At 43.5% G+C, this 22,511-nt stretch overlaps 1 protein-coding gene across 2 annotated transcripts in view; it reads left to right on the top strand.

Annotated features, from left to right (window-relative positions):
* TPP2 (tripeptidyl peptidase 2) overlaps positions 1 to 22,511 on the top strand; it is a 77,639-nt gene that overhangs the window by 21,039 nt on the left and 34,089 nt on the right. For both annotated transcript variants that reach the window (XM_044284652.1, XM_044284651.1), the window contains exons 15-23: positions 5,377 to 5,453; positions 6,999 to 7,102; positions 7,275 to 7,429; positions 9,203 to 9,319; positions 10,850 to 10,950; positions 14,654 to 14,750; positions 15,821 to 15,958; positions 17,639 to 17,883; positions 18,036 to 18,114. In XM_044284652.1, the coding sequence (XP_044140587.1) occupies positions 5,377 to 5,453; positions 6,999 to 7,102; positions 7,275 to 7,429; positions 9,203 to 9,319; positions 10,850 to 10,950; positions 14,654 to 14,750; positions 15,821 to 15,958; positions 17,639 to 17,883; positions 18,036 to 18,114 (1,113 nt within the window). The remainder of the gene's footprint in view (positions 1 to 5,376; positions 5,454 to 6,998; positions 7,103 to 7,274; positions 7,430 to 9,202; positions 9,320 to 10,849; positions 10,951 to 14,653; positions 14,751 to 15,820; positions 15,959 to 17,638; positions 17,884 to 18,035; positions 18,115 to 22,511) is intronic.

The following is a 22,511-nucleotide window of genomic DNA, read 5'->3' as shown; positions in this document are numbered from 1 at the left end:
CCTTATAACCATGTTATAAGGGAAAAATAATAATCTACACAACACCTTACCCAAACCCGAACTTCTGTGAAGAAGTTCGGGTCTGGGTACCAAACATGGCTATTTTTTTCATGCGTGTGAAAAACGCATTAAAACGCTTTGCACTTGCGTGGAAAAATCGTGCATTTTCCCGTGACGCTTCTGCATCCTATCCAGCCCTCACACGCAACGCCCGTGTGAAAGAGGCCTTAGTCATATCTAAGATTGCTTGACGATTGAACCACGTCAACTATTGAGCTGTCCTACAAAATGCCACTGGAGTGACTTAAATTTTCTTGGAATAAAGATATTATGGTTTTAATTTTCTAAGAGCTGGACGTCTATTATTTGGAAATATCTGGCTGCTGGAGGCTTGTTCATGCGTCGTTATAAGACAATTTTTTGGCTTGGCTGGCATAAGTTCAATTTATCTTATTTCACTCACGTATATAGCGCTGACATATTCTGCAGCCCTTAACAGACATTATCATTGCTTTCCATCCGCAGTGCAGCTCATAAGTTCCCTATCGGTATGTCTTTGGAATGACATACAATCTCCATGCAGATGTTGTCCTTTGTCAGAGTCGAATGTAGGAACCCAGCATTAACCACTGAGTCACTATGCTGCCCTTTAAATGCTTTTTTGGGCTCCTTCATTGCTCAGTTGCGAATTGGGAAGAAATATCAAGGCCTTCTTTACTGGATGTTTAAGGGGTTGTTCGGGTTCAGAGCTGAACCCGGACATATCCCCTTTTTCACCTAGACAGCCCCTGTGATATGAACATCGGAGCATTCTATGCTCTGCTCTGATGCTCTCCCTTGCCCTGCACTTTATTACATGCAGCATATGTGGGGGATCTGTGGAGGACAGTGTTATGGGGGATCTGTGGAGGACACTTATGGGGACCTGTGAATGGCACTGTTATGGGGTGGATCTGTGGAAGACGCTGTTATAGGGGATATGTGCTATGACACATAGGGCCATGAGGGGGGGCAGCATAAGACATATAGCATCTTATGCTGGTCACCCTCATGGCCCTATGTGTCCCCTCGTGTCTTAAACTGCGCACATAACTGGCTTTGCGTGTAAAGTATGTTACTCCTGTGTAAAATAATCTCTCCTATTGATAACAGATCCGGCTGTACTCACTGTCACGATGAATGCACTACAGCGAGCGGGAGCTGGCTGGCCGGCGCGTGAGTGACATCACTTAGTAACGCTCCTCCCACTTCAGGAAGCAGGAGAGATACTAAGTGACGTCAGTCACGTGCCGGCCGCTCCGCTCGCTGCAGTGGCATTTTCGGGTCGGCCAAATCGAGACTCGATTATAAGACGAAAAAATGTGTGTGTGTGTGTATATATATATATATATATATATATATATATATATATATATATATATATATATATATATATATATATATATATATATATATATATATATAGCAGAAAAGGAGATTTGGCGGCACCAGTCTGTTGGCTCAGGTGCTGTGTCCAAAGGAATGAGCTTTCACCTTGTAATATATGCAGAGAATCGGACAGCACTCCAAGACTTGAAAAAAGTAGAAATCTTTATTCACCCATGTGAAAAATAATTGCAACGTTTCAGCTCACAATCGAGCCTTTCTCAAGCAATGAAACACAAGACTGTGCATGTCTTATACAGCTTTTTCAAAAATCAGACAACCAATGAATTTTACAAATCAAGACATGTGACTGGTGAACATGTGAAAGTAGTTCACCTCATTAGATCATGTGAACAATTACTTATGCAAAGTACCATACTGCTGGATACACAGGGATGTGTCCATTAGTGTTGTATCCAAGCTTGTAACATTTAAATAACGTATACTACAAAGTGCATATGTGCATAAATAAAGTGCATGAAGATACAAAAAAATTAAATCATGTATTAATGTTTAAAATCATACACCACAGAGGCTGAGGGAAAACAGTGAAGGTTTGATCATGTTCGACAAAACCGCATGTTCATGTGAATACTGGCCAAAAACAGCCCTGTTAACTAATACTGTCAAAACCACAGCATGTCAAAGACAAACCTCCACCCACAATGTGCGCTCGCAACTGCGCTCCAATATATCCTCGGCAGCCAGATATCATACTATTGCCGTGTGGGAGCTATTGCATACGCACAATGTGACATTATTAAAGGCATCGTCTTTGTAGCAAAGCGCTTGACACTGTATATGCTTCACTGTCAGGACCAATCAGAGAGGGATCCAACCTTCCGGGTAGATCAACCCCTCCAAAGTTATGGTCAGTTAAGGGGGACACCACATGCAAATGTAGTGCACCCCGAACCGTCCCATTATAACGGTCCATAGACAGTGTAATGGGGATCTCCCATATAAATCACTTGATAGCAAAAAAATGGTTTTGACACATCGTGGATGCAGTAACAGAAAAAATTCTATCCAGTTAAATTCATACACATAGAACATCACAAGCTGTCGCATGTATCCAGACTTCTATGTTCACTGTTTCCGCATCAGTCTGTGTGGTGTCTAAAAAAGAGAAAATTACTCATATGCTTGTGAATCTTATCTAAATTCCATCATCACAACAGGGATCATGCCAGAAAGCATAAAGAGTGGGATATCAGGCAAACAGTAATCTAGAAGCATCCAGGATTATATTCCACATTTAACCCTTTAGGTTTTAGGCTATCTAGAGTGTAGATCCACCACATTTCTTTGTTTTTCAATATTTTTATTCGATTGCCCCCTCTCCTGGGGGGAGGTACATGATCTACAATCCAGCATGTTAATTCACGTTCTGAATGTTTCTGCTCAGAAAAATGCTTCGGTACTGGTAAATCATGTCGTTTTTGGCGAATTGAAAATCTATGGTTATTTAACCTGGTTTTCAAATCAGTGGAGGTTTCTCCCACATACAGAATTTTACATGGGCAGGTTAACACATAGATTACAAAATTAGAATTGCACGTCAAATGAAAATTAATAGGATAAGTTTTACCAGTGGCAGGATGTATAAAGCTGCGTCCCTTGCCTATGTATTTGCAATTTACGCAGCTTAAACATGGGAAGCTGCCCAATCCATATTTTGACAATTTCAAATTGAAGAATTTAGACTGCCTCCCCTGTTTTCATACCGGAGAGCTAGCAGTCTGAAAGACCAATTGGTGAGAGCAGATTGTGGCTCAAGGCAGCGAGCACGTCAAATGAAATTGTCAAAATATGGATTGGGCAGCTTCCCATGTTTAAGCTGCGTAAATTGCAAATACATAGGCAAGGGACGCAGCTTTATACATCCTGCCACTGGTAAAACTTATCCTATTAATTTTCATTTGACGTGCAATTCTAATTTTGTAATCTATGTGTTAACCTGCCCATGTAAAATTCTGTATGTGGGAGAAACCTCCACTGATTTGAAAACCAGGTTAAATAACCATAGATTTTCAATTCGCCAAAAACGACATGATTTACCAGTACCGAAGCATTTTTCTGAGCAGAAACATTCAGAACGTGAATTAATATGCTGGATTGTAGACCATGTACCCCCCCCCCAGGAGAGGGGGCAATCGAATAAAAATATTGAAAAACAAAGAAATGTGGTGGATCTACACTTTAGATAGCCTAAAACCTAAAGGGTTAAATGTGGAATATAATCCTGGATGCTTCTAGATTACTGTTTGCCTGATATCCCACTCTTTATGCTTTCTGGCATGATCCCTGTTGTGATGATGGAATTTAGATAAGATTCACAAGCATATGAGTAATTTTCTCTTATTTGTTTTTTAGACACCACACAGACTGATGCGGAAACAGTGAACATAGAAGTCTGGATACATGCGACAGCTTGTGATGTTCTATGTGTATGAATTTAACTGGATAGAATTTTTTCTGTTACTGCATCCACGATGTGTCAAAACCATTTTTTTGCTATCAAGTGATTTATATGGGAGATCCCCATTACACTGTCTATGGACCGTTATAATGGGACGGTTCGGGGTGCACTACATTTGCATGTGGTGTCCCCCTTAACTGACCATAACTTTGGAGGGGTTGATCTACCCGGAAGGTTGGATCCCTCTCTGATTGGTCCTGACAGTGAAGCATATACAGTGTCAAGCGCTTTGCTACAAAGACGATGCCTTTAATAATGTCACATTGTGCGTATGCAATAGCTCCCACACGGCAAAAGTATGATATCTGGCTGCCGAGGATGTATTGGAGCGCAGTTGCGAGCGCACATTGTGGGTGGAGGTTTGTCTTTGACATGCTGTGGTTTTGACAGTATTAGTTAACAGGGCTGTTTTTGGCCAGTATTCACATGAACATGCGGTTTTGTCGAACATGATCAAACCTTCACTGTTTTCCCTCAGCCTCTGTGGTGTATGATTTTAAACATTAATACATGATTTAATTTTTTTGTATCTTCATGCACTTTATTTATGCACATATGCACTTTGTAGTATACGTTATTTAAATGTTACAAGCTTGGATACAACACTAATGGACACATCCCTGTGTATCCAGCAGTATGGTACTTTGCATAAGTAATTGTTCACATGATCTAATGAGGTGAACTACTTTCACATGTTCACCAGTCACATGTCTTGATTTGTAAAATTCATTGGTTGTCTGATTTTTGAAAAAGCTGTATAAGACATGCACAGTCTTGTGTTTCATTGCTTGAGAAAGGCTCGATTGTGAGCTGAAACGTTGCAATTATTTTTCACATGGGTGAATAAAGATTTCTACTTTTTTCAAGTCTTGGAGTGCTGTCCGATTCTCTGCATATATTACAAGGTGGAAAGCTCATTCCTTTGGACACAGCACCTGAGCCAACAGACTGGTGCCGCCAAATCTCCTTTTCTGCTATATATATATATATATATATATATATATATATATATATATATATATATATATATATATATATATATATATATATATATATATTATGTTCCTGATGATATCACCGGCACTGATGGGTGGGCTTTAGTGCTGCCCATTGCTGTTTTACAGTCTAGCGCAGCGTTAAAGCCGCCCATTAGTGGCGGTGACATCACCAGCCTTGCTGCTAGGCAAAAGCCTCCGCCTAGCAGAGATCTAATGAAAACCTCCCCTGCCCTGCTCATATCGGAGGGGCTGCCTGGGTGAAAAAGGGGGTTTAATCAGGTAAACTACACCTATGTATCTGTGCAAACAGTTGGAGGGAGGTTTCTGGTGACAGATTACATTTAAGAGAAGACAAAAACTGTCAGTTTTTGCTTGGATTTGTTCTTATGAAGTTTTTAATGTTCTGTGTTGGGTATTCAGTATGATGCTGATTAGCCATATATAAGATATTAACTTATTTATTTTTTACAGATTTGTGGTTATGATGCATCTGCTCCTAATTCCGGTCCATTATTCAGAGTTCCTGTAACTGTTATCATTCCAGCAAAGTGAGTGGTATTCATAGGGTTAATGTTTATAAAGCTTGTCCGCATACTGTATAAAGTAGCCCAGATTCAAATATGGCTGGCCTTGCAGCCTTTTTTATTTTCCATAAAGGGAGTCTGCCACCAGGAAATCTCAGCTACACCAGGCACAATGCCTTGTAGGGACAGCTCGGCTGAATGTAATGATACCTACCACTGATTCTATGTGGTGAAAAAGTACTGTTAATACATATGCTAATAAGCAGTTAAGTGCACCCAGGGCGGACCCACCCCACTCCGTGCACCCTGGCTCCTCCTGCTTCCTCTGCCAGCCTCTCCTTTCTGGTTGACAGGACCAGGTCCCTGCATAGTCCTCTTGTCTGCCTTTCTCAAGTAAAAGGAGGGGCTGGCAGAGGTGCACGGGGGCCTGGCCCTTTTTGCACTTAACTTTCATTTAGTAATGCATTGCTTTAATCCATATGCAAATGAGTAGTTATCATTACGTTCAGTTGACCTAGCTCTACAAGGCATTCTGCCTGGTTTAACAGTGGATTTCCTGGTGACAGACTCCTTTTAAACAGTAAGGGACCTTTTTTTTTTTTTTTTTTTAAACTTTGGATATGTCATGGCGACATATTGTTTGGAGGGCCCAGCACTGAGACCCTGACCGATTGTTAGAATGAGTGACAAGAGTACAGCTGAGCACTTGGCAGGGAACTGAAGATGGGTTTGCAGATATTCTGTTGAGCCTGCACTGATTTATAAAATCCACGGATCCTTTGTCAGCGGGGACATACGTTAACGGGCGCACTGGAGGACGTCCTTTATTCCTGCAATAAAGGACCCATGGATTTTATAAATCAGTGCTGGACTTCTTCATTCTTGGATCAGACCTGTCCAAGCACGATTAACCTTCTGGGACTAAGTGAGCTGGCGTTTCCTACTCTGTGTTGAATTCTGTTGAGCCTGTCTTCACTTCTGTGCTATGCCTGTGCCCCTCACACACAATGTACTTAACTCGCCCCCTGGCATCCGCGCTGCTTCTGATACCGGTACGGCCGCTGCTGCATCCCCCGTCGCGTGGATGAAAACATCCAGTGTCGGGTGGTGGTGGGGCAGCCAATAGCAGGCGGCGACAGGGACGAGCCTCCCTAGCATCACCTACGATGCTAGGGAGGCTCATCCCAGTCACCCCCTGCTATTGGCGTACACCCCCACCCCGATGCCGGATGTTTTTATCCATGCGACGTGGGGATGTAGCAGCGGTCGTACCGGTATCAGAAGCAGCGCGGATGCCAGGGGGCGAGTTAAGTACACTGTGTGTGAGGGGCCCAGGCATATGGGGGGGGGGGGGGGGGGCATTTCAGGGGTTAATTATACTGATCTTGTATTGGGGTCTTTACTTACTTCTCTGCTTCATATTATCTGGAACCAAGTACTGTCCTGAAATATAATTTGTGCAAGTATTTCAGATCTTAGCTGTTTTTGTATTTATGTACAATTATCATTCTCATTGTGCTCAGTGGATCAGTATTTTTTTTTCTTTTTCTTTTTTCATATTTCTCTCAGACTCGGTGATTGTACATATGACATGGAGTGCAAAGATATTCATTTCAAACCGGGACAAATTAAGCGCCATTTTATTGAAGTTCCTCAAGGTGCTACATGGGCTGGTAAGTTGACATACATGGAAAATGTGTCTTTTTATGTCCTGTAAATTGAGGAGGAAATCTGTTGGGGATGTTTTGAATTTTTTTTTTTTTTTTTTTTCTTTCTAGAAATGTTTCATCATGTATTCCTTTTGCCTTTCCCAACCCTCTTTTCCTTCTTTCTTCCCTTTACCAGAGGTTACAGTGAACTCTCGCTCTGCAGATGTTGCTTCTAAGTTTGTTCTTCATGCGGTTCAGCTAGTGAAACAAAAAGCTTACAGAAGTCATGAGTTTTACAAATTTACATCTTTGCCTGAGAATGGGTCGGTGACTGAAGCATTTCCTGTGCTGGTAAGTCATAGGGGAAGATTTATCAAATTGGTGTAAATTTAGAACTGACTTGGGTGTCCATAGCAACCAATCAGATTCCTTCTTTCATTTTATCACGGCTCCTTTGGAAAATGAAAGATGGAATCTGATAGGTTGCTGTGGGCAACTAAGCCAGTTCTACTTTACACCAGTTTGATAAATCTCCCCCAAACTTTTTTTGTTTCATTTTGTGCTTTAGTTGCTGCAGGCTACTACTCTAAAATGTAATGAACTTTGCAAAGGTTTCATCATAATTTTATCATTACATTAACTGTAGAGTTTCTCCATATATCCCATCTGGACAACATCCTTCTATATTGACCTCACAGAAATGAGTTGTCCACTTGGGATTCCCAGAGGGATGGTGTAGAGTAGATTTCACTCTGGCATACTTTAATGCAACTACAATAGCTGATTATCAGTGGCAGAGAACCTGGACCCATGGTGCTCAGTTAATTGTTGGTAGAGTTATTTAACTATGTATGCATGTATGTATGATACACTCAAAGGTCTATTGAGCCATAATATATCATTGTCATGAGCCCTTAAAGCGTACCTGAATTTTCAAAAATAATGTTTGCATAATGGCTGTGCTTGTTTTTTTTTAAGCCACATCATTCCCTGTTTCAGCTACACAAATAGATGCATTTCACTCAGAAGCAGGGGAGTCTCTCTTCTTTGGAACTCTGCCAGTACCATACTGTTGTGATGTCCTTTCCCTTACTTCCCACTATGTATGTTTTCAGCTCCAGAGCTCACAGAACAGACAAGGAGGGATAAAACACACTTGGGGCTCATGCACACGACCATATGCCCTCCGAGACATACGGTCCGTAAGCGGGCCATATGTCCCGGAGCTGCATACATTGTGCGCACGGGAGTACACAGCATCATAGGGCCGCCTGCGGGGCTATTGTCCTGCGCTCATAATATGAGTAAAGAACAATAGTCCGACGGGCGGCCCGATGTGCACAGCATTATAGTAACCTATGATCCTGTGTACTCCCGTGCACACGATGTATGCCGCTCACGGACCGTATGTCTCGGAGGGCATACGGTCATGTGCATAAGCCCTTACAGACACACAGGAGGCTCCTGTGATGTCCAGAAGTTGAAGTTGTGTTTAAACAGTTGACATGCCCTAACTTTTGACACATCCCAACTTCCTCTCAGCTGTCTTCTGTTTCTCAGGAACTGATCTTGCCAAACAGGCAAGAGAACGACAACTAGTGGCCATGCCTTTTACATCCGGTGGATGCAGGCAGATTTTATTTTTTTAAATAAAGTAATTCAGAAATTTGCTAGCTACACCATTCTCTACTGAAAGAAATGCAATTTTATGAAAGTACAGTAACTCTTTAATCTACACGTATTTTTTTGTCAATTTAAAGGGGAATTTATTTAATGGGTAGGATGAGGTTTCCTGAAAGGGGGGTTTAACTTATATCAAATTACTTACACAAGTTGATATAAATAATATAGATCTTCCTCCAGAGAGTGACAAGGGAGGACTTAGGCAGTACTGTAGAGCTGCCCCATAAATAGCTTGTTCTCAGCTGACTTTGTCCCAGTCTGCACAGCAAAGCTGACAAGTGAGCTAAATTTGTCTAGTGGGAAGTGTCAAAACTGAAACATTTTCAGTGTTTTTTATTTGGATAGTTACATTAAAATGCCAAATGTGTAAAACAAAATGTTTATACTAAAACCTTATTTAAATATTAATTTCTGATGATCCTTCGTTTTGTTTGACTGCAGGGGGGCAAGACCATAGAATTTTGCATTGCACGTTGGTGGGCAAGTCTCAGTGATGTCCGTGTTGACTATTCTGTTTCCTTTCATGGAGTTGTTTGTGGACTGACCCAGCTCAATATTGTAAGTTTGTATTTAATTCTACTTTAGTGCTAGATGTTGAGCAGTAAGTCTAGTTCCTAAAATTGGAGTGTTTTAAATAGACAGATAAAAGTATTACATTTTGCAGTTGTTTAGCTTAATTTCAAGAAAATAATGAGCACATTTTAAAATGAAAGTTATTGCATGTAACATCTAAGAAACCAATGTCTGAAGTTGAATTAAAGGGGTATTCTCATCTTAATGATCACTGTTAAATCTGTTAATGATTTAGCAGTGATCGTTTTTCTAAATATATTTCATTAACAAATCCCCACCCCTTAGAAAAAAAATAAACCTATACTTACCTGACTGTTGTCTTCAGTCTCCCCTGGTTACGGCCACCGCTCTTCTCAGGAATCGCGGTGGCCGTGTGTGCGCAGACGACTTTTCTTTTCCCGGCCGGCCGTGCGCTGTACTGAACGGGCACGCCGAGTCTGCGCATGCGCCCTGGTGACTTCTTCCTGGCAAGTATACTATACTGGCTAGGAAGAAGTCACCAGGGCACATGCGCGGACTCGGCGTGCGCGTTCAGTACAGCGCGCGGCCCGGCCGGGAGAAGACGTCAATGAAGATGGAGCCTGCCCCCTGCCGAAACCAGGAAGTAGACGGCGCGCCGAGACCAGGTAAGTATCAAATAGCCTGTTGAGAAAACCCCTTTAATAGAGTAAGGCCTCTTTCACACTTGCGTTGTCCGGATCCGGCGTGTACTCCACTTGCCGGAATTACACGCTGGATCCGGAAAAACGCAAGTGTGCTGAAAGCATTTGAAGACGGATCCGTCTTCAAAATGCTTTCAGTGTTACTATGGCACTCAGGTCGCTATTAAAGTCCTGGTTGCCATAGTGGGAGCGGGGGAGCAGTATACTTACAGTCCGCGCGGCTCCCGGGGCGCTCCAGAATGACGTCAGAGCGCATGGATGACGTGCCATGCGATCACGTGATCCATGCGCTTGGGGCGCCCCGGGAGCCGCACGGACGGTAAGTATGCTGCTCCCCCGCTCCCCACTACACTTTACCATGGCTGCCAGGACTTTAGCGTCTTGGCAGCCATGGTAACCATTCAGAAAAAGCTAAATGTCGGATCCGGCAATGCGCCGAAACGACGTTTAGCTTAAGTCCGGATCAATGCCTTTCAATGGGCATTAATTCCGGATCCGGCCTTGAGGCAAGTCTTCAGGATTTTTCGCCGGAGCAAAAAGCGCAGCATGCTGCGGTATTTTCTCCGGCCAAAAAAAAACGTTCCGTTCCGGAACTGAAGACATCCTGAACGGATTTCACTCCATTCAGAATGCATGGGGATAATCCTGATCAGGATTCTTCCGGCATAGAGCCCCGACGACGGAACTCTATGCCGGAAGACAAGAACGCAGGTGTGAAAGAGCCCTTAAACCTACAACTGAGCCAATCGCTGGCAGCAAATGGTGATTAGTGAGGTGGTGTAATTTGTTTTTTCAGCAGTGAAAACCTATTTCTATAAAAAAATATTACAAAAAACTTTGCTTTTGTTACCAGCATGCATCTGAAGGGATATCTCGTTTTGATGTGGTTTCTACATTAAAGTATGAAGATCTCTCTCCCAGCATAAGTTTAAAGAATTGGGTGCAAACTGTAAGGTAGAGTATGCCATTTAAAATACATTACAAAATATTAATAATACACTAATGTAGATTTATACGTAATCATATGCCACAGACTTGGTAACAAAAAATTATAGTGTAACCTGGGTAAGTCAACAGATTTGGACTAAACGTGGTATCCGTCATGAGACCCCTGGTATACGGTTTACACTGTCCAGGTACTATTAGTAGTTTATTGAGGAGCAGAACAGTATTTCTATCTAACATGATAGTCTGTCAGTCTATATATCTATATACAGCAGTGTCTCATCTCATCCCCTGTCAGTCTATAGACAGCAGCGTCCCATCCCCTGTCAGTCTATAGACAGCAGTGTCTCATCCCGTCAGTGTATATACAGCAGTGTCTCATCCCCTGTCAGTCTATATATACAGCAGCGTCTCATCTCATCCCCTGTCAGTCTATATACAGCAGTGTTTCATCTCATCCCCTGTCAGTCTATATACAGCAGTGTCTCATCCCCTGTCAGTCTATAGACAGCAGTGTCTCATCCCATCCCCTGTCAGTCTATATACAGCAGTGTTTCATCTCATCCCCTGTCAGTCTATAGACAGCAGTGTCTCATCCCATCCCCTGTCAGTCTATAGACAGCAGTGTCTCATCTCATCCCCTGTCAGTCTATATACAGCAGTGTCTCACCCATCCCCTGTCAGTCTATATACAGCAGTGTCTCATCTCATCCCCTGTCAGTCTATATACAGCAGTGTCTCATCTCATCCCCTGTCAGTCTATATACAGCAGTGTCTCACCCATCCCCTGTCAGTCTATATACAGCAGTGTCTCATCCCATCCCCTGTCAGTCTATATACAGCAGTGTCTCATCCCATCCCCTGTCAGTCTATATACAGCAGTGTCTCATCTCATCCCCTGTCAGTCTATATACAGCAGTGTCTCATCTCATCCCCTGTCAGTCTATATACAGCAGTGTCTCATCCCCTGTCAGTCTATATACAGCAGTGTCTCATCCCCTGTCAGTCTATATACAGCAGTGTCTCATCCCCTGTCAGTCTATATACAGCAGTGTCTCATCCCCTGTCAGTCTATATACAGCAGTGTCTCATCCCCTGTCAGTCTATATACAGCAGTGTCTCATCCCCTGTCAGTCTATATACAGCAGTGTTTCATCTCATCCCCTGTCAGTCTATATACAGCAGTCTCATTCCCTGTCAGTCTATAGACAGCAGTGTCTCATCTCATCCCCTGTCAGTCTATAGACAGCAGTGTCTCATCCCCTGTCAGTCTATAGACAGCAGTGTCTCATCTCATCCCCTGTCAGTCTATAGACAGCAGTGTCTCATCCCATCCCCTGTCAGTCTATAGACAGCAGTGTCTCATCCCATCCCCTGTCAGTCTATATACAGCAGTGTCCCATCCCATCCCCTGTCAGTCTATAGACAGCAGTGTCTCACCCATCCCCTGTCAGTCTATATACAGCAGTGTCTCATCTCATCCCCTGTCAGTCTATATACAGCAGTGTCTCATCTCATCCCCTGTCAGTCTATATACAGCAGTGTCTCATCCCATCCCCTGTCAGTCTATATACAGCAGTGTCTCATCCCATCCCCTGTCAGTCTATATACAGCAGTGTCTCATCCCATCCCCTGTCAGTCTATATACAGCAGTGTCCTCATCCCCTGTCAGTCTATATACAGCAGTGTCTCATCCCCTGTCAGTCTATATACAGCAGTGTCTCATCCCCTGTCAGTCTATACAGCAGTGTCTCATCCCCTGTCAGTCTATATACAGCAGTGTCTCATCCCCTGTCAGTCTATATACAGCAGTGTCTCATCCCCTGTCAGTCTATATACAGCAGTGTCTCATCCCCTGTCAGTCTATATACAGCAGTGTCTCATCCCCTGTCAGTCTATATACAGCAGTGTCTCATCCCCTGTCAGTCTATATACAGCAGTGTCTCATCCCATCCCCTGTCAGTCTATATACAGCAGTGTCTCATCCATCCCTGTCAGTCTATATACAGCAGTGTCTCATCCCTGTCAGTCTATATACAGCAGTGTCTCATCCCCTGTCAGTCTATATACAGCAGTGTCTCATCCATCCCCTGTCAGTCTATATACAGCGTGTCTCATCCCATCCCTGTCAGTCTATATACAGCAGTGTCTCATCCCATCCTGTCAGTCTATATACAGCAGTGTCTCATCCATCCCTGTCAGTCTATATACAGCAGTGTCTCATCCCCTGTCAGTCTATATACAGCAGTGGTCTCATCCCATCCCTGTCAGTCTATATACAGCAGTGTTTCATCTCATCCCCTGTCAGTCTATATACAGCAGTGTCTCATCTCATCCCCTGTCAGTCTATATACAGCAGTGTCTCATCCATCCCCTGTCAGTCTATATACAGCAGTGTCTCATCCATCCCCTGTCAGTCTATATACAGCAGTGTCTCATCCCTCCCTGTCAGTCTATATACAGCAGTGTCTCATCCCATCCCCTGTCAGTCTATATACAGCAGTGTCTCATCCCATCCCCTGTCAGTCTATATACAGCAGTGTCTCATCCCCTGTCAGTCTATATACAGCAGTGTCTCATCCCATCCCCTGTCAGTCTATAGACAGCAGTGTTTCATCTCATCCCCTGTCAGTCTATATACAGCAGTGTTTCATCTCATCCCCTGTCAGTCTATATACAGCAGTGTCTCATCTCATCCCCTGTCAGTCTATAGACAGCAGTGTCTCATCTCATCCCCTGTCAGTCTATAGACAGCAGTGTCTCATCCCCTGTCAGTCTATATACACCAGTCTCATCCCCTGTCAGTCTATAGACAGCAGTGTCTCATCTCATCCCCTGTCAGTCTATAGACAGCAGTGTCTCATCCCCTGTCAGTGTATATACAGCAGTGTCTCATCTCATCCCCTGTCAGTCTATAGACAGCAGTGTCTCATCCCCTGTCAGTCTATATACACCAGTCTCATCCCCTGTCAGTCTATAGACAGCAGTGTCTCATCTCATCCCCTGTCAGTCTATAGACAGCAGTGTCTCATCCCCTGTCAGTGTATATACAGCAGTGTCTCATCTCATCCCCTGTCAGTCTATAGACAGCAGTGTCTCATCCCATCCCGTCAGTCTATAGACAGCAGTGTCCCATCCCATCCCCTGTCAGTCTATAGACAGCAGTGTCCCATCCCATCCCCTGTCAGTCTATATACAGCAGTGTCTCATCCCCTGTCAGTCTATATACAGCAGTGTCTCATCTCATCCCCTGTCAGTCTATATACAGCAGCGTCTCATCTCATCCCCTGTCAGTCTATATACAGCAGTGTCTCATCTCATCCCCTGTCAGTCTATATACAGCAGTGTCTCATCCCCTGTCAGTCTATATACAGCAGTGTCTCATCTCATCCCCTGTCAGTCTATATACAGCAGTGTCTCATCCCCTGTCAGTCTATATACAGCAGCGTCTCATCTCATCCCCTGTCAGTCTATATACAGCAGTGTCTCATCTCATCCCCTGTCAGTCTATATACAGCAGTGTCTCATCCCCTGTCAGTCTATATACAGCAGTGTCTCATCCCATCCCCTGTCAGTCTATATATACAGCAGCGTCTCCTCTCATTATTCTTTGTAACATTAGGTTTATATTTTGCTAGTTTTACTAACTTTATATGAATAGCTCAATTGCTTGCTCCATTGTTTGCTTATTGATTGCCTGTTGTATCGGCAGGCCTGTCAGTGCCAAGACCAAACCTCTGGGTGCCCGTGATGTTTTGCCAAATAACCGCCAATTATATGAAATTGTATTGACGTATAACTTCCATCAGGTGAGTTTTACCACATTGAATTGGCCTTTTTATTTTTTGCTCATGTTGTGAATGTGTAGATTTCTCTTTTATTAGATCTTCCCATGTATTGTAGGGAATTGCATTTACTTCTCTTTTCTGTTATTATGTGAAGTGTTCCCATGAGCATTTTTACCCTTTTCCTGTGGCTGCTCTTCCATGTTTTCCTTAAAGGGGTTTTTCCCATCACAGACAATGGGGGCATATCTCTAGGATATGTCCCCATTGTCTGATAGGTGTGGGTCCCTCTTCTGGCACCTGCACCTACACTGAGAACAGAGCCAGAAAAGGTGGTGGAGGGCGCATGCGCAGCTACCCTCCATTCATTTCTATGGGGATGCCGAAAATAGCTGTACGCTGGCTTGGCTGTTTGTCTGCCCAATAGAAATGACTGGGAGTGGTGGCCGCGCAAGCGCGGTGCCCTCCCTTTCACTTGTATGTGGAGAGTGCTTGGCAGTGGCCGGACTCTGGGAAACCTTCCTCTCCCTGCTCCGTTCTCGGCGTAGGTGCCCCCATTGTCTGTGATGGGAATACTCCCTTTAATATAATACCTTTGTCATTTACAGCACCTGGATTTTGTTAATATACAGAGAGGTGCTTTTGCGATAGCTGTAAGCACATTGCAGCTGTCTCCTCCCTTCATTGAACTTTTACCGCAAAGGGGTTAATGTAATCTGCTGTATATGTACAGCATGGTGATTAAGGTAACCTACAGCCAGTACTCTGCTGTACATGGCAAGATTGGAGTGGGTCCGACTGCAGCAGCTAAGTTGTCTGCTTATCTGCATCCCCTGTGACAGGATTCGAATAATTATAACTACACAGAAAAAAAGTTTTTATTTTTTTAAGTGTTTTTATTGTTCAAAATTAGTAAAACCTAAAAAAAAATCTATACATTTGATGTTGCTTTAATCACTAAACCACAGAATAAAGCCTCTCTCAAAAAACGTTTTTCTGTACATATGTACCCCCAAAACTAATGCCATTAAAATAATATAACAATGCAATATCAAAATGCTTTTTTTTTTTTTCTTCTTGCTTTTATCTTAAAGCCTAAATGCGGAGAAGTGACGCCCAGCTGCCCGTTACTCTGTGAGCTATTGTATGAATCTGAATATGACAGCCAGCTCTGGATCATTTATGACCAGAACAAAAGACAAATGGGTTCCGGAGATGCCTACCCCCATCAGGTATGGTAGTGTCTTAAAATGTCACTTTGTGCCCTCTAGGCAAAACCCTGAAAAATAAATATCTTGTTTGAGCTGTGTGGAACCTGAGATGCTAATTATTCCATGGACCGTGCCATTGACGAGATCATAAATAAGGCTATAATCCAACATGATAGAATTGCTGCCGATACATTGCTAGGATGCAGAACCTTAAAGGCTCAGCTAGCCATTTTTTTTCTCTTAAAGGGTTTGTGCCACGAAAAATATTCTACGTTTTATTTTATTTTTTTAACCAGCACCTGGATCTGAATACTTCTGTAATTCCATCTAATTAAAAATGTAGTATAGCCAGTGAGCTGTTCAACAAAATGTATCTGTATAGCGCCACCTGCTGTTTATTTTTCCTTAATTTTTTTTTTTGTCCATGTCACTAAGCTGGTCAAACGTGCTCAGTTTAAACCTTTAACTGCCAGCAACCCTATGTTCTTGTAGAAGCTGTAACAGTTGCAGGGGGAGAGCAGCAGCAGAAAGGACACGTCCCCTGAGGTTCTGGGCTGAAGAGAATCTAGCTGAGTAATAGGAGCAGGGAATGTGGAGCTCTGTGGACCTGTGTGTGGTACAGGACTGGTTCTAGCTTTGAAAATGTATTGTCATGTACTGTATGATGTCTGACTACATTTTTTTTACATCCATCATGGCACAACCCCTTTAAATCTGGGCAGCTTGTAGTTCAGTACGTAAACTGAGGTTTTGAATTCCCCATCCGTGCACAGCTGAACAGAGTATCTGCAGCAGGCACATTCTATATGGAAATGTTACAGCTTTACACGGCAGATTTCCCCTTTTTCCATGAACACTGAAAATCCACATCCTGGCCAGGGGCACGGCTTGATTTATCAAGATAAGCAAATCTTTCAACGTCTGTACTTTTCTCATTTTGCAACTAGGGATGAGCGAAACAAATTCGGGTGAAACATCCGAAGTCTATTTGCATAAAGCTTCGTTCAAATACTGTACGGAGCAGGAGCTCCGTACAGTATTAGAATGTATTGGCTCCGATGAGTCGAGGGTATTGCTTTGCGAAGTCTCGCGAGACTTCCGTTAATAACGTCATTAATTTGTACTGTAGAAAAACATTTCCTGAACTCTGGATCGGTTCCAAGTGGTACCTTGGAACCAAACCCGAGTTTGGGAAATGGTTTTCTACAGTACAAATTTATTTATGAAGTTATTAACCGAAGTCTCGCGAGACTTCACAAAGCAATTCTTTCGACTCATTGGAGCCAATACATTCTAATACTGTACGGAGCTCCTGCTCCGTACAGTATTGTAACGAAGCTTTATGTGAATTGACTTCTGATGTTTCACCCGAAGTCGATTCGCTCATCCCTATTTACAACCGGTTATCCTATTTTAAACATATATAAATGAAATACAGTGAGTGAGCGCGCCAGCTACATACTGAGGTTGTAAACCAGTACAGGGCCGAGAAGTATCCCCAGTCTATGCCGTGACCTCTGGGGCCTGTGCTATATTGAAAACGTATATAATGGTTTTAGAGATGCTCTCTGTATTGGGATCCCACTCTGTGTGGCCATGACGAGGTGCGGGCAGCAGTTCTCCTCCCGCTCGTGATCCTGATGCATTGCACCCTGGTCGTTTTTCATCAAGATTAATGTTCTTTATTGTTCCTCTTCTCAGTACTCTGTGAAGCTCGAAAAGGGAGACTACACAATAAGGATGCAAGTTCGTCACGAGCAATTTAACGAGCTGGAACGTTTGAAAGACCTTCCCTTTGTGATATCTCACAGAATGTCCAACACTTTGAGTCTGGATATATATGAAAGTCACAGCATGGCCCTCTTAGGGAAGAAAAAGGCAAACACCATCACATTACCGCCAAAGCACAGCCAGCCATTCTTTGTTACGATGCTACCCGATGATAAGTAAGCAACTAGTGAATGTGTATTGAGGTATTGTGTGCGGAGCATGAATAATGCCTGGACTTGGTTTTAGAAGTATATGTGGGTTTGACAGTGAATTGGTATTTTACGTTCTTTTGAGAATCGCTTTGTCTTTCTATGATTGTGTTTAACAGAGTACCTAAAGGTGCTGGTCCAGGCTGCTATCTAAGTGGCACGCTGACGTTGTCTAAGACGGAACTAGGCAAGAAAGCTGTAAGTATCTTCTAATTGTCTTGGTTGTATGTATATAAAGTTTGTCCTTGAATACTTTTAGTGTTTTTTCTGCTGGACGGCTCTCTTCAGAAAACCTCTCCACTGGGGATCACTTACCCTGGGTTCACACCTGAGCGTTCCTCAAACGCGCATTTTACGTGCGTTTTTGTCGCGCGTTTTTATGCACGTTTTTTGTAATAGTAAACGCGCGTTTGACGCGCGTTTGTGTCATTGACTGCAGTGTCCTATGGCCACAAACGCGCGTCAAAACGCCCCAAAGAAGCTCAAGTACTTGTTTGAGCGTCGGGCGTTTTACAGCGCGTTCGTACGCGCTGTAAAACGCCCAGGTGTGAACCCTTCCCATAGGGAAGCATTGGTTTTCATGTCTTAAGCGTTTTACAGCGCGTTTGAACGCGCTGTAAAACGCTCAGGTGTGAACCCAGGGTTAGGCTGGGTTCACGTACGCGCTTTGAACTCCGGCAGTGTGTTCTGGCGGAGGAACAGACTGCTGAAATTCCCTGTATCCGGCATACATTCCGCCTTTCGGTCGAACAAAAAATACGACACGCAGCATTTTTTTTTTGTCTGGCCGAAAGCCCGGCTTATATGCCTGAATGCGGCCGGACCCCATTACAGTGAATGGGGATCTGATGGTGCACGTTGGGATCCTGCTATGCCGGATACAGTGACGGCCTGTGCCGGAGTTTAAAGAGCATATGTGAATGCGTGCATTTAGACAAGACACGTGTATTAATCTGCCCGTCTTGTCAGGTTATCTTAGTTCGGAGGTTAGGTCATCATCATAGTTCAGAGGTTAATGGCAAGTGCTCAGTATTTTTGATATGCACTATAAGGGCTTATTCAGATGAACAATTTTAAACTCCTCCAAGGTCCAGACTGTAAACTCGGATGAATTATTGAAAAGTAGTTCACGTGGATGACGTCCATGTATGGCCCGTTTTTTTTTTGTCTACTTTCACACTCGCGTTTTGGCTTTCCGTTTGTGAGATCCGTTTCGGGGCTCTCACAAGCGGTCCAAAACGGATCAGTTTTTTCCCCTAACGCATTCTAAATGGAAAAGGATCCGCTAAGAATGCATCAGTTTGCCTCCGTTCAGTCTCCATTCCGCGTTTTGGTCTCCATCTGATGAAACTGAGCCAAACGGATCCGTCCTTGCACACAATGTAAGTCAATGGAGGACGGATCAGTTTTCACTGACACAATCTGGCACAATAGGGAATGGATCAGTCCTCCATTGAATTTCAATGGTGTTCAAGACTGATCAGTCTTGGCTATGTTAAAGATAAGATGATACTAACGGATCCGTTCTGAATGGATCCGTCCATGAAGTGTGAAAGTAGCCTTAGACACATTCCCTCGAGTGAATAAGCCATGTGGGAATGTCCGTGCTGGGTGGTTCGTGCTGCATGGACCTTTTGGTCCATGCCAGAAAACTGCTCATGAGGCCGGTCTTGAACTGGTTAATCTAGGTTGTGTGGTAATATTGTAATACTGGGATATTGCTACTTGTGGAATTTGTTGTAAGTTCATGCCATTTTAAAAGTCCACTCTGGGTAAAAATTTCCCTCTTCCAGAATTGCCGTCGTCAATGCTATGAAATTGGTGACAACACGAGATAGAAAATCCATACCTTTTTAAAACTGATACCTGGAAGAGAAATCTTTTATATTACATTATTATTATTTTTTTTTATAAAGGGGTTGTCTCACTACAGCAAATGGCATTTATCATATAGAGAAAGTTAGTACAATGCACTTACTAATGTATTGTTGTTACCCATATTGCTTCCTTTCCTGGCTTGATTCATTTTTCTATCATTGTATACACTGCTCTCTTCCATGGGTTTGCGTCACTGGTCGTGCTTACACGCTGTAGTAAAAACTCTCTAGTAGCTGGAACCTCCGGAGCACGCATGCGCAGCAGCTCCTGGCTCGTATCTCCGCTGCAGCAGTGGCCATAACCCCTGGAAACAAGCAGTATATAATGTGACCAGCAAAGGGAGCAATATTGAAGAATCACAATACATTAGTAAGTGCCTTGTGTTAACTTTCTCTACATGATAAATGCCATTTGACAAAGTGAGACGTCCCCTTTAAGGATTCTCCGGCTTTTGCAGACCCCTCTTAAATAACTTTGAATGGAATTTATTTATGCGGCATGCTCATTTCTCGGAACACAGACTAGTCTATATTTTTTTTTTTTATGGTTTCTTGGCCATTTCTAGTGACATTTTTTGCAGTAGAATAGAATTCCTGGAGATATTTATAGTGAAGTTTATATATCCTATGATTATATTTAGATTCAGATTATTCAAAACCAGCTTTCTGGAACACCAAATGGCTGGTCTGCTGCGCAAGAGATTCCCCCCCGCGCTTGATTGACAAGGCCAGACATTTCACCTGGTCCTGAGCCTGTGCCTTTGCTCCAAGTATCGTAGCAAGCTCGGAGGAGGATCTGCTAGCACTTAAAGGGGTTGTGGGGTTCAGAGCTAAACCTAGATATAACCCGTTCTTTGCCCCTCTGAGTGGAGCATCAGAGCATGCTCCCCCTTCCCTGCGCTGCTTCGCACACGGCAAGGGCTGTATGTTTACATTTTTAAACTGCCAACTGCTTCTGCCCAGCAGTGATCCCGCTGACGTCATCGGCACTAATGGGCGGTCTTTAGCACTGCCCTAGGGCCTGGAGGAGGGGTTATGTCTGGGTTCAGCCCTAAACCCGGACAACCCCTTTTAATATGTACTGGTGTAGGTGCTTGTGAGAATTTCTACCTTTGTTGATCCAGAGGAAAGCAAAACGATCCCTATGAGGCACTAACCAATTTGCCCTAAAGGGATAATTAAATTCCTTCCAAAGTGGATGATGCCGTCAGGTAGTATTCACAATCACTTGAAGGGGTTCTCCTGTCTGGACAATTAGGGTATATGAATAGGATATGCCATAAATGTCCAATAGGAGCGGGTCCCACGCCTGGGCCTCACTCCTATCTCAAGAACGGGGCCCCGCCATGAATAGAGAGCGCGTCACCCGTGCATGTCCTTCTCCTTTCACTGCTATTGGACTTCTCAATGTAGCCACGCATGGACTACTCTCCATTCACTGCTATGGTACTTCCTAAAATAGGAAGATTGCTTCACGTAAAAATGGTGTACTTTCCATTCACGGCGGGGTCCCATTCTTGAGACAGGAGCAGGTCCCAGAGGTGGAACCCGCACCTATTGGACATTTATGGCATATCCTATAGACCTATAGATATGTCATAACATAAATGTCCCATGGGGAGCCGTTAAGCATTTAAGAAGCCTGTGAGGAGCCTAGTCATCTGTGAAATGCTGCTATAGTATCACTCTTAAAGAATTATTATTTTATTTTTTTTATACTGAAGAGTGAACCTTATTTTCCTTAGGCTCCAATCTGCAGCCCGCAATGCCATTAGGTGTGGCCCCAACCATCTAGAACCGAAAGCCTGTTTGTGTGGCTGCTCATATGTAGTGTCCAAGCTAAGGAGCTCTGTAGCTAAGTGTCTTCAACTAGATCAGGAGAATGGGGTTCCTTGACCCATTTGGGACTCCAAAAGGGAGTATATAAGTAGGCCTTCTCCTTTGTAGCTTATCCGTAGAATGCTAGGCTCTGACCACTGCACCTATAATCTTCAATAGAGGGAGCCACATGCATGTACAATCTTCTCTGTTGTGCTGATTGGGGAGAAAGAGACTCCAATTCTCCTGACAGGTGGGAGTTTTGGGTGTGAAACCTGCACTTTTGGTATTGCCTTAATTATGTCAGATGGTAATGCCCCTTTAAGTTTTGTTGTAACCCTTGGAAGTTGGTGTTCGGTGACACGATGTGGCCCTCCGACCAGAAAACATTGTTCACCCTTGAGCTAGAGTAATACTTTCTTGTGATTACTATTCCTTGTAGTTGGGCCCCATTCAAACGACCATGTCCGTTTTGCTGACCGCAAACCATGAATCCACAAAACATAGGCACTGACTGTGTGCACCCTGCGTCATAGTGTGGACCCATTAATGCAGGGTGCACGCGGTCGGTGTCTATATTTTGCGGGTTTGTGGTACGCAAAACACACGTTCAAGTGAATGGTGCCCAACTACATGGAATAATTGGAAGGTAATCACAAGACCGCATTACTCCAGCTCCTTCTCTAATCCAGTACATTCTTAATGAGGGTTCTCCAAGTCTCCTCACACTTTTGGTGTTCGGTGCTCGCAGGGGATTAACACCTAGATAAAGAACATATTATTGACCCTGAATATTATTTGCCCGTGGATGAATGGGGCAGATGTGTCAATGCACTTATGGCTCTAGAATTTATGCCAATTTTTCCGACACCTTCTACATTAGTGAATGAGGCATCGGTC

The sequence above is a fragment of the Bufo gargarizans genome, chromosome 3 (assembly GCF_014858855.1).
Source record: "Bufo gargarizans isolate SCDJY-AF-19 chromosome 3, ASM1485885v1, whole genome shotgun sequence".
NCBI classification, from domain to species: Eukaryota; Metazoa; Chordata; class Amphibia; order Anura; family Bufonidae; genus Bufo; species Bufo gargarizans.
Note: the sequence above shows the minus strand (reverse complement) of the source record. Positions and strands in the feature narration are given on the sequence as shown.